The sequence below is a fragment of the Poromitra crassiceps genome (assembly GCF_964638095.1).
Source record: "Poromitra crassiceps genome assembly, chromosome: 3".
NCBI lineage: Eukaryota > Metazoa > Chordata > Actinopteri > Beryciformes > Melamphaidae > Poromitra > Poromitra crassiceps.
The window spans coordinates 35,233,681-35,246,647 of NC_139625.1; the positions used below are offsets into that span (position 1 = coordinate 35,233,681).

The window sequence follows — 12,967 nt, forward strand, 5'->3', positions numbered from 1 at the left end:
CCATAAAGTTTCTCTCACAGCTATAGGTTGCCTGTTTAGTCGGTTTTCAACATGAAAACTTGGATTCCCCCACCACCATAAGAAGCAGCCAAGGGCTCACTGCTTTAGACACTGTCTTAAATGCTTAGATGTGGAGTTTATTATTAGCTATATCAGCTATTTGGAGAGGACCATTTTAGCTGCAACAAATGCTGAATTATCACATTTGTTCCCACCAGAATAAACATAGGGGGGGGGGTATAAAATAGAGAAGAGCAGTCTCGTTTTATATCGGTTAGAGATAGGGAGATATTAGGGTGGCCATCTCCAGCACACTTTGTTTATAGCCCCAACTTGGCCATATGCGCTAAATGCACGCAATCTGGACCCCCTGTAATGATTTCCATAGTGAGCAATGAGATCACAAAAACTCACAAACACTAAATCAAAACCTTAGGCAAAACGGCTCTTCAATAAAGCACTATGGTTCATCCAGTTGGGCAAAGGAAATTGAAACCATATCGGAAAAAAGATTCTGCTTCACGTTGAAAGGCAAATGTGAAATATATCTAAGCCTGATGCGAGAAAGGTTAATATATAGGCTTAATTCAACCACTCTGCGCAATCAAAGCAATCAATCAAACCAAATCAAGAAAGCAATGTCATTTTAATTGTACGAGAAAGAATCGTTTAATTGAAAAACTTTCGATGACCCATCTTACGCATCTCCACAACACACACACACACACACACACACACACACACACACACACACACACACACACACACACACACACACACACACACACACACACACACACACACACACACACACACACACACACACACTTCAAGACAATGAGAAATAAAACGTTGTATTCGCCTCGAAAGACTTTAGAGACAATGAATGCTTAAGGGGGAGAATCCTTTGATGACACTTAAAACCAAAATCAATATTTACTGACTGGGGTCGTTGCACCTTGCAAGTGTCAGGTGTCGCGGATCCGGACAAATCGGATGAGCTCAGTTTCGTAACTTCTGCCTATCTCACTCGATTTACTTTTTGAAGACATGGCCCATTTGTTTAAAATGTCCGCAACGGCACGGAGACCAAATAAATTGGGATAGGCTACTCTGAATTTGATATGTACCTTTGACAGATTTAGCCTATTATTATTATTATTATTATTATTATTATTATTATTATTATTATTATTATTATTATTATTATTATTATTATTATTATTATTGGAATCAATAGGAAACGGGGTGACTGAAACGAAAAATGGGCCTATACTAATTCCTATAATCGAGTTTTTTTTCCCTGATGTACACCGGCTGACATTATATTATTTTAAGGTTTAAAAGTGGCTCAGATGAATTAGACAACATTACACTAACACCCGTGGAAGTTTAATCTTAAAGACTAAGCACCGCTCATTCAAGTTATATTGAAGCAGAGGAAAACCATCGATTTAGAAAATGACATATTGTTTTAAAATCATTAAAACAAGCTCCACAGCCTCAAGAGGCATGTGTCATTAAAGGGAACACACAGTGATGTAATTGTAAAAGGGTGCAAACTGTGACCTCCAGTCATCATTATATGGAAAACAGCACGAAATGCTTTTAGGTAATAAAGGTTTAGCCTATATGCCATAAAAAATTTAGTTTAAGCTGTCTGCAAATAAAAGATGGGTAGAGTGAGTTTAGTTGGGTTTACCCTCCACTACATCCCTGATGAACTGCCAGCAGTTTCAACCCCATAGTGCGCTGATGTGGCCCTGCGCCTCACAGATACAATTCAACTACAAATACAGGCCCAATCCGTGTTTGTAAATGACACCTGCAGGCACTGGGAATGCACTCACCCACACCTAAATTAAAAGTTAAAAAATTTGGATTTGGTCGGTCTCCGTCTTTAGAACATTTGTTTTACATGGCATCATGAATTTGAGTCCTTGAAGAGGTTGTTTTTGTTTGGTTTTGTCACATGACTTAATACACTTGAAGGCTATACAAAATATAGCAACATGTATTGCTTTTATTAAAACACTATTTTGACACAAATAATATTTATTTTAGATTTTTCTTTAATAATTGTCTAGAGGGATAACCGCAACCACAGAGAGAAAAATGTATAGGCCTACAAGTCTAATTCAATCTGCATCCTATATGTGTATATATATATTGGAAGCAGATAGACATATAACACAGACATATACTGTACACACGCACACGCACGCACACACACACACACACACACACACACACACACACACACACGCACACACACACACACACACACACACACACACACACACACACACACACACACACACACACACACACACACACACACACACACACACACACACACACACACACACACACACACACAATCCTTCGCGTTTTCCTCGTCCTGAGCTTATTCTGAACTGACTTCAGCAATGTTTTGTTTCTTGTTTTTCCCCCTGTTGCCTATTCTGCGAAGACGGATCTGCTGCCGTGCATTTTACCTTTGACGTAATTTCACCCATAACGTGAACTTGGACGAATAGCCAACATAATTTCGATTAAAATTTTTATAAAAAATTATCTTTGTCTTAAATCGTATCTGCATTCCCACAAACGTGCAATGACTAAAATTAAAACGTGCATGCTACTCAAATAAAAATACGGTATTGCAACGTAAGATGATTGTATGCAATATTTAGGTTATATGCTATCACATCTTAAAAAATATAGCGTATAGGCCTACTTCTCGTTCGTTGCATCCCATATGAGAAAAGTTGTTACAGTAGGTCTAGCATTTACACAACCAAAAATGATACTAGCCTACTGTAATAATAACATTCGTATTCCAAAAAGTGTGTGTGTGTGTGTGTGTGTGTGTGTGTGTGTGTGTGTGTGTGCGTGTGTGTGTGTGTGTGAGTGTGTGTGTGTGTGTGTGTGTGTGTGTGTGTGTGTGTGTGTGTGTGTGTGTGTGTGTGTGTGTGTGTGTGTGTGTGTGTGTGTGTGTGTGTGTGTGTGTGCGTGCGTGCGTGTGTTCCCATTGAAACAAGCCTATAGGGAGGCCAACTATACCAATATGCCCAAATAAAGGACGCAAAGAAGAGTGTGCCGAAGCTCGATAGAGCCATGCAGTTCCTATGTTGTCCAGATGAGGGGAGTTTGGGAGCTCGGCATGGGAGAGAGAGAGAGAGAGAGAGAGAGAGAGAGAGAGAGAGAGAGAGAGAGAGAGAGAGAGAGAGAGAGAGAGAGAGAGATGTGCGTCACGTAATGGTGCGTAATGGCAAGTTTGTATGATAAATGATGAAGTGAAGCGAATAAATTATGATAATAAATATAATACTCAGAATCAGAAACATATTAACATCAATATTTATAATGTAGCTATCATGCAGTGCGAATGCAAGCTGACTAATGAGTGACCTTCATTCACAAAGTGAACGTCCAAAAAGTGTCCATCACTAATATCTTACTTTAAAGTGATCTTCGTCAGCGCCCCAGACTCTGCTCCTCTGACCCAACCTGATGCTTTCCATGTGTCCTGCTCCCAGGTCTATAGTGAACTGGCCAAGAGCGAGAAAGAGAGGGGTGGGGTGGAGGGTGGAGGGTTTTGGGTGGGGGGATAGGGACACTGCACCTTGTTACCATCGGGTCGACTGTTAAGTTTTACAAGTAACATTTTGCGAGCTTATAAACGATACCTTCTAAACTTGCACAGGAAACTCCGAAAACATGCTGTGATAATGTATGCCTCTGGAATCCAGTCGATATCCCATAGTCTGGGAGCGCTGCGATCTACAGAGGTATCGATTACATGAGCCTCTGTCCATGTTTGATGCTGCAGGATTGGCTTATAAAAAAAACTGACGACTTGGGACTCAGGGAAATTCTGCATGCACATCAGGCCTTCACTCACTATAGCCTACTCGGTCAGATGGTCTAAATTGGCATGCAGGGGGCGCGGGGTATGGCTGAAAAAGTGAAAATGTGTGACTTAACAAAACAATCCTGACCTGGTAACCTAAATTAAAGAATATATTAATGTTATTTTGCGGATTGATTAGTATCCACTATGCCAGTCTCATCCACAGATATTTTCAAATCTATAGATATAGTTTTTAATGACCAAATGCATTGCCTATTCAAAGCATGCATGCGCATTAAACTTTTTGTTTAACCATGCTGCTTTTAAATTTCCCAAATTGCACATCTGTACATCCATCATAGTTGGTGAACAACATGCCACAGACCGCAAGTTCCAGGCTACATTTCATACTACGTCCAGACAGTGACAGGCGGGTAAATAATGCCCTCTAGTCGGTGATCATCGTCAAGGCATCACAACCACCACCAAATTATAAACAAAACAACAATTATACTTTTATGTTTTCCTCCCATGTCCTCTTATAACTATATAACTCACTCCCTATGATGCACAGTATCAATTTACTTTATAAAGATTTATGTCAACTTCAAAAGTGGGTGGACTTTAAATAAAGATGTTTGCTAAACTGCTGCTCCCCCGCCATCACCGTAGCTCTAAGAAATCCTTACCAGAAGGCTGCATGTTGCCTGAAACGTTTCCCTTTCTGTCACTTCCCCTATGCAAAATATTCAAGGAGGTTGCATGGCTCCAACCGGATGGGGTTTGCATTGGCTGACAGCGTTTCCAGCGCAGGGCGACCAATGAAACCAGAGCAGCGCCTCGGCGTATAACTGCAAAGATTGACGTGGAGGGAGGACGCATCAAATTAATCCCAGCAAACTCCAGACTCCCCGGGTCCACTCCAATTTGCTTTTATCGGATGAAGATCGCTTTCGTGCCATTGTACCTTGCAGTCACTCGCTTCCAAAAAAAGAGGGGGGCACGCGGTGGCACTCGGAGGAGATTTTAAGGGGTTTATTTTTCCTCTTCGGTCGCTCATTCCTCCCTTTCCCTTCCCTTCCTTCCCTTCGCCCGGACGCATTCAGCCATTTGGAGGGGCACCTATATTACCGAGCATCTCGAAACATAGGCAAATGGGTAAGCCTGCGTTACCATCTGCATGCTTCAGTGGCAGAGAGCTTATGGAAGCGTATCCAGGCTCACCACGCCTGCATAACGACAGAAAGAGGCATCGGGTTTATCTCCAAGTTCAGATAACGTGCAAATCATGTTGCTGAATTCACTAGAGTGGGGACTTTACGCAATAGATGTGGGGTTTATATATTTGTTTTTGTCCAGCTTTATTCAACTGGTAGGCCTATTGTAATCTATCCAATGCGTAAAATTTAGTCGCACCACCAATTATCGAATATGTTTGTTTTGAGAGCTCTCGGGTGTCAATTCCAAAAGCTCGCCATTTTTTGTGTTGCTTTTTGTTGTGCGCGCAATGGAGGGTAAACTCACCGAGACAGTGTATCCACTTTTTTGCAGAGGATACGAACCATTTTAGGCTGACATAACCTATACACTTTATAACTTAAATTCACAGTGCCTATATCACAGTGAGTAGTATCAAACAAGTCAAAGAGATTGAAGATATAGTTTCTTAAGGAAAAATGCAAATTCATATAATGGTTTACTGCATGTCTGGCATGTAATGATCACCGCCTGGAGGTCAGAGTTTACCACCACATCTGTCTGCGCATGCATGTATGTTGACTCGCCGTATGCATTGTAAATGGGTAACTTCTGTGTTATATGCCCCTGCAGAGCAAACCTATGGAGAGGTGAACCAGTTAGGCGGCGTGTTCGTCAATGGGCGACCGCTGCCGAACGCCATACGCTTAAGAATCGTGGAGCTGGCTCAGCTTGGCATCAGACCCTGTGACATCAGCCGGCAACTCCGAGTCTCCCACGGCTGCGTGAGCAAGATTTTAGCGAGATACAACGAGACGGGCTCCATTTTGCCTGGTGCCATCGGAGGGAGCAAACCGCGGGTCACGACGCCGAACGTGGTGAAAAACATCAGGGAATACAAACAAGGAGACCCCGGGATCTTTGCCTGGGAGATCCGGGACAGGCTTCTGGCGGATGCAGTTTGTGACAAGTACAATGTCCCGTCGGTTAGCTCGATCAGCCGGATTTTACGCAACAAGATTGGAAATCTTTCCCAGCCCAACCAGTACGAGAGCAGCAAGCAAGCCTCCTCACAGGCCAGCCTCTCTTACAACCACATATACCCCTATTCCTACCCCAACGCCATGTCGCCCACTGGCACCAAGATGGGCAGCCCGCCTGGAGTACCGATGACAGCCGGCCATATGAGCTTATCCCGGGCCTGGCCATCTGCGCACACCGTCACCAACATCCTCGGTATTAGAGCCTTCATGGATCCTTCAGGTGGGGAATATAGCCTATACTCAAGTTTGTGCTCTGTGATATTTTGTAGGCACCCGCGCCTCTGTGCCATGCGTGCGTTAGCATAGGCCTGTCAAATAAGATAATAAATCACTGTGACTTATTGAGCATGATAAAGTGGCATATTTCACCCCGTATAACCTGTTCTGGCATCAGACAGGACAATGTATCCATTAGACGCTGTAGGCCTCGGCTTCATCATTCAGCCAGAAAGCAGTAAGGCCACTCTCAATGGGCCCTTTCATGGCATGATGCGTTTGCAAACACCTTGCTCACCTGCTATATCCTCTCTAATCCTTACAGCCAATTTGTCTTTGCCGTTCTGGTCCTTTTAGTAGTGTTTTCCTCCATTGTTAGTCGCCCTGGCTCAGTGGATTTTTTGTTACATAAGGGCCAACATCATGCAGACATTATATATATATTGGAAATGTCTTCCAGAATTAAATGGTTTGACGATGTAATCCCATTCTGTGAATATATTGCTCATTTTACGGGATGAATAGGCTTAATTAGTACATTATTAAACTTCAACAATTAATCTTAAAAAAAAATATTAAAATATAAAATTATATTTCTATTAAACATATTTAGGCTATTTTATATTGTATTTTGCTTCATTTTTTAATTTCCCTGTTTGTTTGTTTTTTCCCCATATCATGCAATTAGTAATTTATTAGTAAAATATTACTTATTATTAGTAAAATTATTAGTAAATTAGTAACACACTTATTGTGTGTATTACACTTGGCTCAAGACATTAAGTCTTGAAGTCAGGCTTATCCAAACAAATATATTAAAAAATATCAAAATTATTTTCGATATTGTAATGAAAAATAATATATATTTGTACAGCTTACACAATAAGCCATTTCAAAGCGGGTTGTATAAATGTGTTAGTTAATTCAGAGACTAAAACAGCTTGTTTTGTTTTGTTTTGAAGATAAGCATTGTTGTCTTTTACACACCCTTGACATGACGTTACCGTTTCTAAATCAGCCATTGGGACGGAGGGGTATCCACCAAAAATGGAGGATTGGAGTAGCGTCAACAGAGCGGCTTTCCCCGCGGCTCATAACGGGATTGACAAATCAACCATTGATGCGGACATCAAATACGCACAGGTACATCATCTGCACAAGCTGAAGCTGAACACCTTTCGCTGAGACCAGGCAATATGCTCCCCTTTTATCGCTGTATGCATTCTCCTTTCTATCCATGTTTTGTGCGGAAATATAGGCACAGGTCCTAAAGTGTTGTATTTGCTGGTATTTAGACCTAGACCAGATTCTCAAATGTTTTCGTATCAAGGACCCCCGAGCTGAGTCACATCACGCCACAGACCCTGTTTGACAGGATTTTACCCCAGGGAGCCAGAAAAATTGGTGTGTATATATATATATATATATATATATATATATATATATATATATATATATATATATATATATATATATATATATATATACGGTGTATATAGAAATATATATATTTCAATTGTACGAATGCCCAAAACGTTAGTGCTGTGGTGGTGATGAGAGTGAGACCTATGCCATTATTGGGCTATTCCTCCATTTCCTGGGCGGCCCCATGGAAAACCCCTCAGTGACCCCAATTTGAGAACCACTGGTCTATAGCCTACGTATGCCATGCCTGTATTTTGCAACATGCAATTAAATATAAATCATGTTTTCCCCTTATTTTGCGGGTGTTTTGTCTGTTTTCCTGCAGCCCTCCTCAACACTGTCCAGTTATGTCCCAGCGTGTGCTTACTCCCCCTCCAACCAGTACGGGGTTTACAGCGGGGCAACAGGCGGCTACGTGGCCCCGGGCCACCACCACTGGCAGCCGCAAAACCCAGCCCTGTCCCACCCAGGCGGCGGGATGACCATGCACGCAGGCGAGATCCACTCAGCGATGGCCTTCAAACATGCAGCCCGAGAAGGTACAGTTTGATCCATGAGGGCTCCTGATATTAGTGTAATTTGAAAATTGGTGGCAGATGTCGCTGCCCAGAGAGTTTTTTTTTCTTTTCCCCCCCTGATGCAGTATAGGCCTACAAATATGATTTTATTCAATTATTGAAAAATGAGAAACAACGTATACAATTATATCACTTTAAATATCAATATTGTTGTGATTATGATTATGATTTGCTTCATTATTTATCACACAAACGTGCCATTACGCATCATTACGCACCATTACGCAACGCATATCTCTCCAGCCTCTCTCACACGAACGCACATACACACGCGCGCGCACACACACACACACACACACACACACACACACACACACACACACACACACACACACACACACACACACACACACACACACACACACACACACACACGGTTTCGCAATAAAGCAATGACTGAGTGTAAACATTTACCAAATCCCAAATGGAGTCTAATTATATCTCGATTATTAAATATTGACCTTCCAGACTTGGTGGCAGGCCTACCAGGTGGTCCGAGAACACTAGCTGCATGGCTACACAAAAAAGGGGGAGAAATGAATTTAAAACTTTCCTCCAAAACGCAGGTTGCTTGCTATAATTATGCATTTCTCTAAGATGATTATGATGTAAATAACAATTTGGTGAAGGCTATAGGCTATAGACTCGTTTCATGAATATTTCTTCTTTGTGTATAGGAGACAGAAAACCGCACAGTCCGCTGAGCAAGCAGCAGCAGCAACAACACGAAGCCTTGAACAGTGTACATGGACTCAGTCTCCCTACCTCATCTTCATAACAGGACTTTAATCGCCATAATTGCAGAGCCGTTTAATTGAACGCATTTCAACAACCCCAACAGTAAGTGCGAGCACTATTGATGATTCATTTCCCCGAGTGTTTGTGCCTTGAGTCAAGGGAGTCCATTAAAATCCTACTCAAATGCATTATGAATACAGTATGCCTTTAACCTTTATCGGTCTATGGCCATATGAATGTAAGCTTATATGGATGTTTTGGTGTCGGTTGGTTGGTAGTTTTATTCCCCCTGTATAGCCCATTCTGTTATAAAGACTATAGGATCAAAATACTTTTTTGTCAGTCTGTCGTTCATGTTTCATGCTAAAGTCTAAAGTCAAGGGCTCGCCCTGATGACGAGACTGTTCTGTAATCCGTCATAAATTATATTCTCTTGATTGGTAGCCATGATCTGGATTCTGAATCTGCAATGACTCGACGATGTGAACAAAGAGATAAATTGTAAATGTTAAATATTTGCCAAAGCTTTAATTATATATTTTTATAAATTCACTGTAAATATTCAAAAGAAATAAAGGCTTTGTTACATCCGAAATGTTCCCATGTGGATGTGGATATTATTTCAGCAGTGGCAAAGGTCGTGGAGTGCATACGTGCACGGTACCATTTTCCCCTTGCTTGGCCTAATTCATGGCTGTTCACATGATGGTCAGGGGGTTGATATTGATAAGATTAGCAGTGACAAACCTGTCAGTGCATACGCGAAATTTCTGTGTGGAATTTGTAGCCTGCTTTCCGTTTGTCTTGGGTTGATATAGTGTTTAGTCAAGTCATGTATTGTGTTATGAGGCTACAGTTAGTGCTCGTTAATATAAATATTTTCTTGCAGGCTATAATGTTAGTTTATATCTGGGAGCCGATCGGTGATAGGCATCGCATATAGGTTAGACCTGTGAAAAATCAAACCTAATAGTTGATGTTCAGTGTCACATCATCCTTTGCCTTGATAAATAGCCAATTTGTGGGATTTCTTCTGTCATTTTTCACGCTATTTAGAGCAATGACCTTTTGCTTGGTTATTAACACTGAAATTGAAATAGTAGCCTATTCTAGTTCGTTGCACAACTCGTTATTGGGAGACGTTCCTTAGCTGTAACGTGTTACCTCCCGACACTTCCACACGGAGCTTTCCACATGCCATGGGCGCCTCCACTGGGCACTGATGCTATCTGAGCTGCTAATGGATGTTGCCACGATGGAAATCTAAGTGAGGACTAATCATAAATAATCACGCACTTTAATGAACAGTGCGTGCAGAGGGGCAGATAGTTTCAGTGTAGGCTAAGTGGAAAACACGCGCACATGCGCACCCTTTAGGGATATTTTTACTGTAGCCTATTAGACGCATATTCAACTCGTGGCCTATTTGGCCTGCATGGCACCTTAACGAAATCCTTCCATTTCTATCATGGACTTTATATGTGTTTGCAGAATGCAGACTGCAGTGAATAATGAGTTTATCGCGACCTTACCGCGGGCTACATTAATTTTAATCTAATGTCATCATAATTTGCAGGTGCACGGCTATACCGATTATTTCTGAGTGGCTAATCAATAGTGACATTTTTGTTGTTGTTGTTGTTCTATCTCGATATATCGGGTCACCATGTTGTTCCTAAAATATTCCTATGATATAGGCATAGCTGTTTTGTAGTGATGTTATATATAGGCTATCATAAAATTTATTATGGGATTATTCGTGATTCGTACAATTTCTCCTCCCCCCCCCCATCCCCCATCAGTAGTTCCCCTCAGTATAAATGGCCCACATTCTTTATAAACGGTCTGCCCATTCAGATTTAAACTTGGACCTTTCATTTAACTGGCATGATTCGCTCTGGTTTATTAATGCAGTCTGAGTCTACTAGGCCTATTTAAAATCTCAAATATCTCTCTCTCAAAATAGCGTGACTAGATTCAGCCTACTAACTTTTTGTTTGAAGAAGCACTTTCGAAAATGTCGTGCAAGTTTGGCCTACCCTATATAACCAGATAAATAACAATACATCACTTTGTCACCGATTAATTTCGACATTCGACAATCAAAAATAGCCATACCTTAATTATTTTATTTCTAAATGTAACTGTAAGGCGCAAAGACATTATTACGCCATGCAAATGAAGGACAGGTTATTGTTATTATTATTATTGTTGTTGTTGTTGTTGTTGTTGTTGTTATTATTATTAATATTATTATTATTATTATTAATTAAATAAAAATAGGCTATTTTAACTAAATGGCTATTTGATATAATATTGTACGTAGGCCTATATGATTATAGAAGCTTTTGAATAGGCTATTTGAAATATATTTTCAACTATCACAAGTTCGATCCACTATGTTAATTAAGATAGATTACCTGCCAGGTAGCCATTATACTGTTAGCGGTGCCTTGGTGAGGTCAAGGGGGAATGTGTGTAACACGTTGAATTGGTGACCACCCAGTTTAACAGAGTATTGAGCATGCATGGTTCTCAATAAGATCAGTGTAACTCTAATCATGAAGGGTTTATGATCATATTTTTCATGCATTTGAATCTAGTGGGATGATTCTCAAAATATACTAATACATTAAAGGTAATATTGAATACTGTTATAAAAACACATAATTCCCAATAAGAAGCATTTTGATTGTTCCCTCATGAAACATTGTTTACTTTATGTGTTCTTTCAAAACAGTGATAAACCTGATCAGCAGAATCATCTTCAAGATCTTTAAGGCTCTTGTGTGCTGGTTGGTTGATTGAATGATTGCTTGGCCTTCTAAATTGTGCTGTGTGTACAGAATCTGAGAAAGACAGCTTTGATGAGAATTAATGAAAGCAGGCATGAGAATGGACGAAGGGTGACTTTTGAGAGTGCCATCATAACCGTGGCATTGACCTTAAAGTTGAATATCTTTCTTTAATACCGTAATTCAAATATGTGATTGTTTTGGATCTCAGCCTAATGTGCATGTGAAACGACTTTATCCCAAAGCAAGAAACAAACAAACCGAGACACCATGCAGTCTCTGTTGTCACTGACAATCATTTGCATTCTGACTTTGTGTAGTTACAGGATTCTTGTCTGAACTTGCATGTGCACCCAAACTATAGTTATTATCTCATGATCTCCAGTTATAGTCGTGGTGCAGTCCTAAAGATGCATTACCTCCAGATCCCAAGTATTGTCGCAGTTACATTTTCAGTCATTTCCAACTGATTCTCCACAGAGCTTTACAACAGTGTGGCATCACATATTTGTAGTGGTTGGACAAACTATTCTTTCTTAATTCTGGCTGTGGGAGATGGTTGGAATATATCTCTGACCCAGACTGAACCATCCCAGGACAAGGAAATAAACACTGAACTTATCCCATAGGTTAAAGTTAAATGATGGACATATCTTCCCAGAGATGCCATTGCATGTTTGCTAAAAAATAAAATAAAATAATTTCATCCTAAAATTTAGGTTTGTCCCACCATTGTTGGGAGATGCACATGCAGGCAGTCTCTCTATGCATATAGGCCACTTATTGTGTGGCTATGGTGCAGGCTGTCCAAGAATTACAATATTAGGTGATTTTCAAGGGGGTTAAAATGGCAGATCTTTGCCAATGTGACCTCTTGTGGTCATGCTTGCAGCAGTGCATAATGGAAGAGTAGGGAGCTGTAACCAGGAAGTAGCGAGGACCTCTAGAGGTCTTTAACATAATGACAGTCTGATATTCTACAATTACAATAGGGTGGCCGGCGGTTTCGCGCAGCACACAATGGGCCAACTGCGCATGTGTGAAGTGCGGGCGAGGTCACTTAGCGGCTGAGCCGCATGGGCGACCTTGAGGGAAAACCAACGAGGCACGGTACAAAGG

General features: G+C 40.9%; 1 protein-coding gene across 2 annotated transcripts; it reads left to right on the forward strand.

The window, feature by feature from the left end:
- Nucleotides 1-4,726: 4,726 nt before the first annotated feature.
- On the forward strand, nt 4,727-9,648 carry pax1a (paired box 1a). Of its 2 annotated transcripts, none has more exons than XR_014552510.1 (5): nt 4,727-5,014; nt 5,687-6,316; nt 7,275-7,455; nt 8,063-8,276; nt 8,993-9,648. XR_014552510.1 is itself a non-coding variant. In XM_083632510.1 (5 exons), the coding sequence occupies exons 1-5, from the start codon at nt 5,011-5,013 to the stop codon at nt 9,091-9,093; spliced, it is 1,074 nt and encodes a 357-aa protein (XP_083488636.1). In that variant the 5' UTR covers nt 4,727-5,010; the 3' UTR covers nt 9,094-9,648. The 2 variants fall into 2 exon arrangements, 1 of the variants encoding a protein (XP_083488636.1); XM_083632510.1 differs by having other exon boundaries at nt 7,331-7,455.
- Nucleotides 9,649-12,967: the final 3,319 nt, after the last annotated feature.

Bases quoted from the DNA above. Each gene is read 5' to 3' on its own strand.
- pax1a (XM_083632510.1), top strand. The intron at 6,317-7,330 runs GTGGGGAATATA...TTTCTAAATCAG, and splicing joins AGCCTTCATGGATCCTTCAG to CCATTGGGACGGAGGGGTAT. The intron at 7,456-8,062 runs GTACATCATCTG...GTTTTCCTGCAG, and splicing joins CGGACATCAAATACGCACAG to CCCTCCTCAACACTGTCCAG.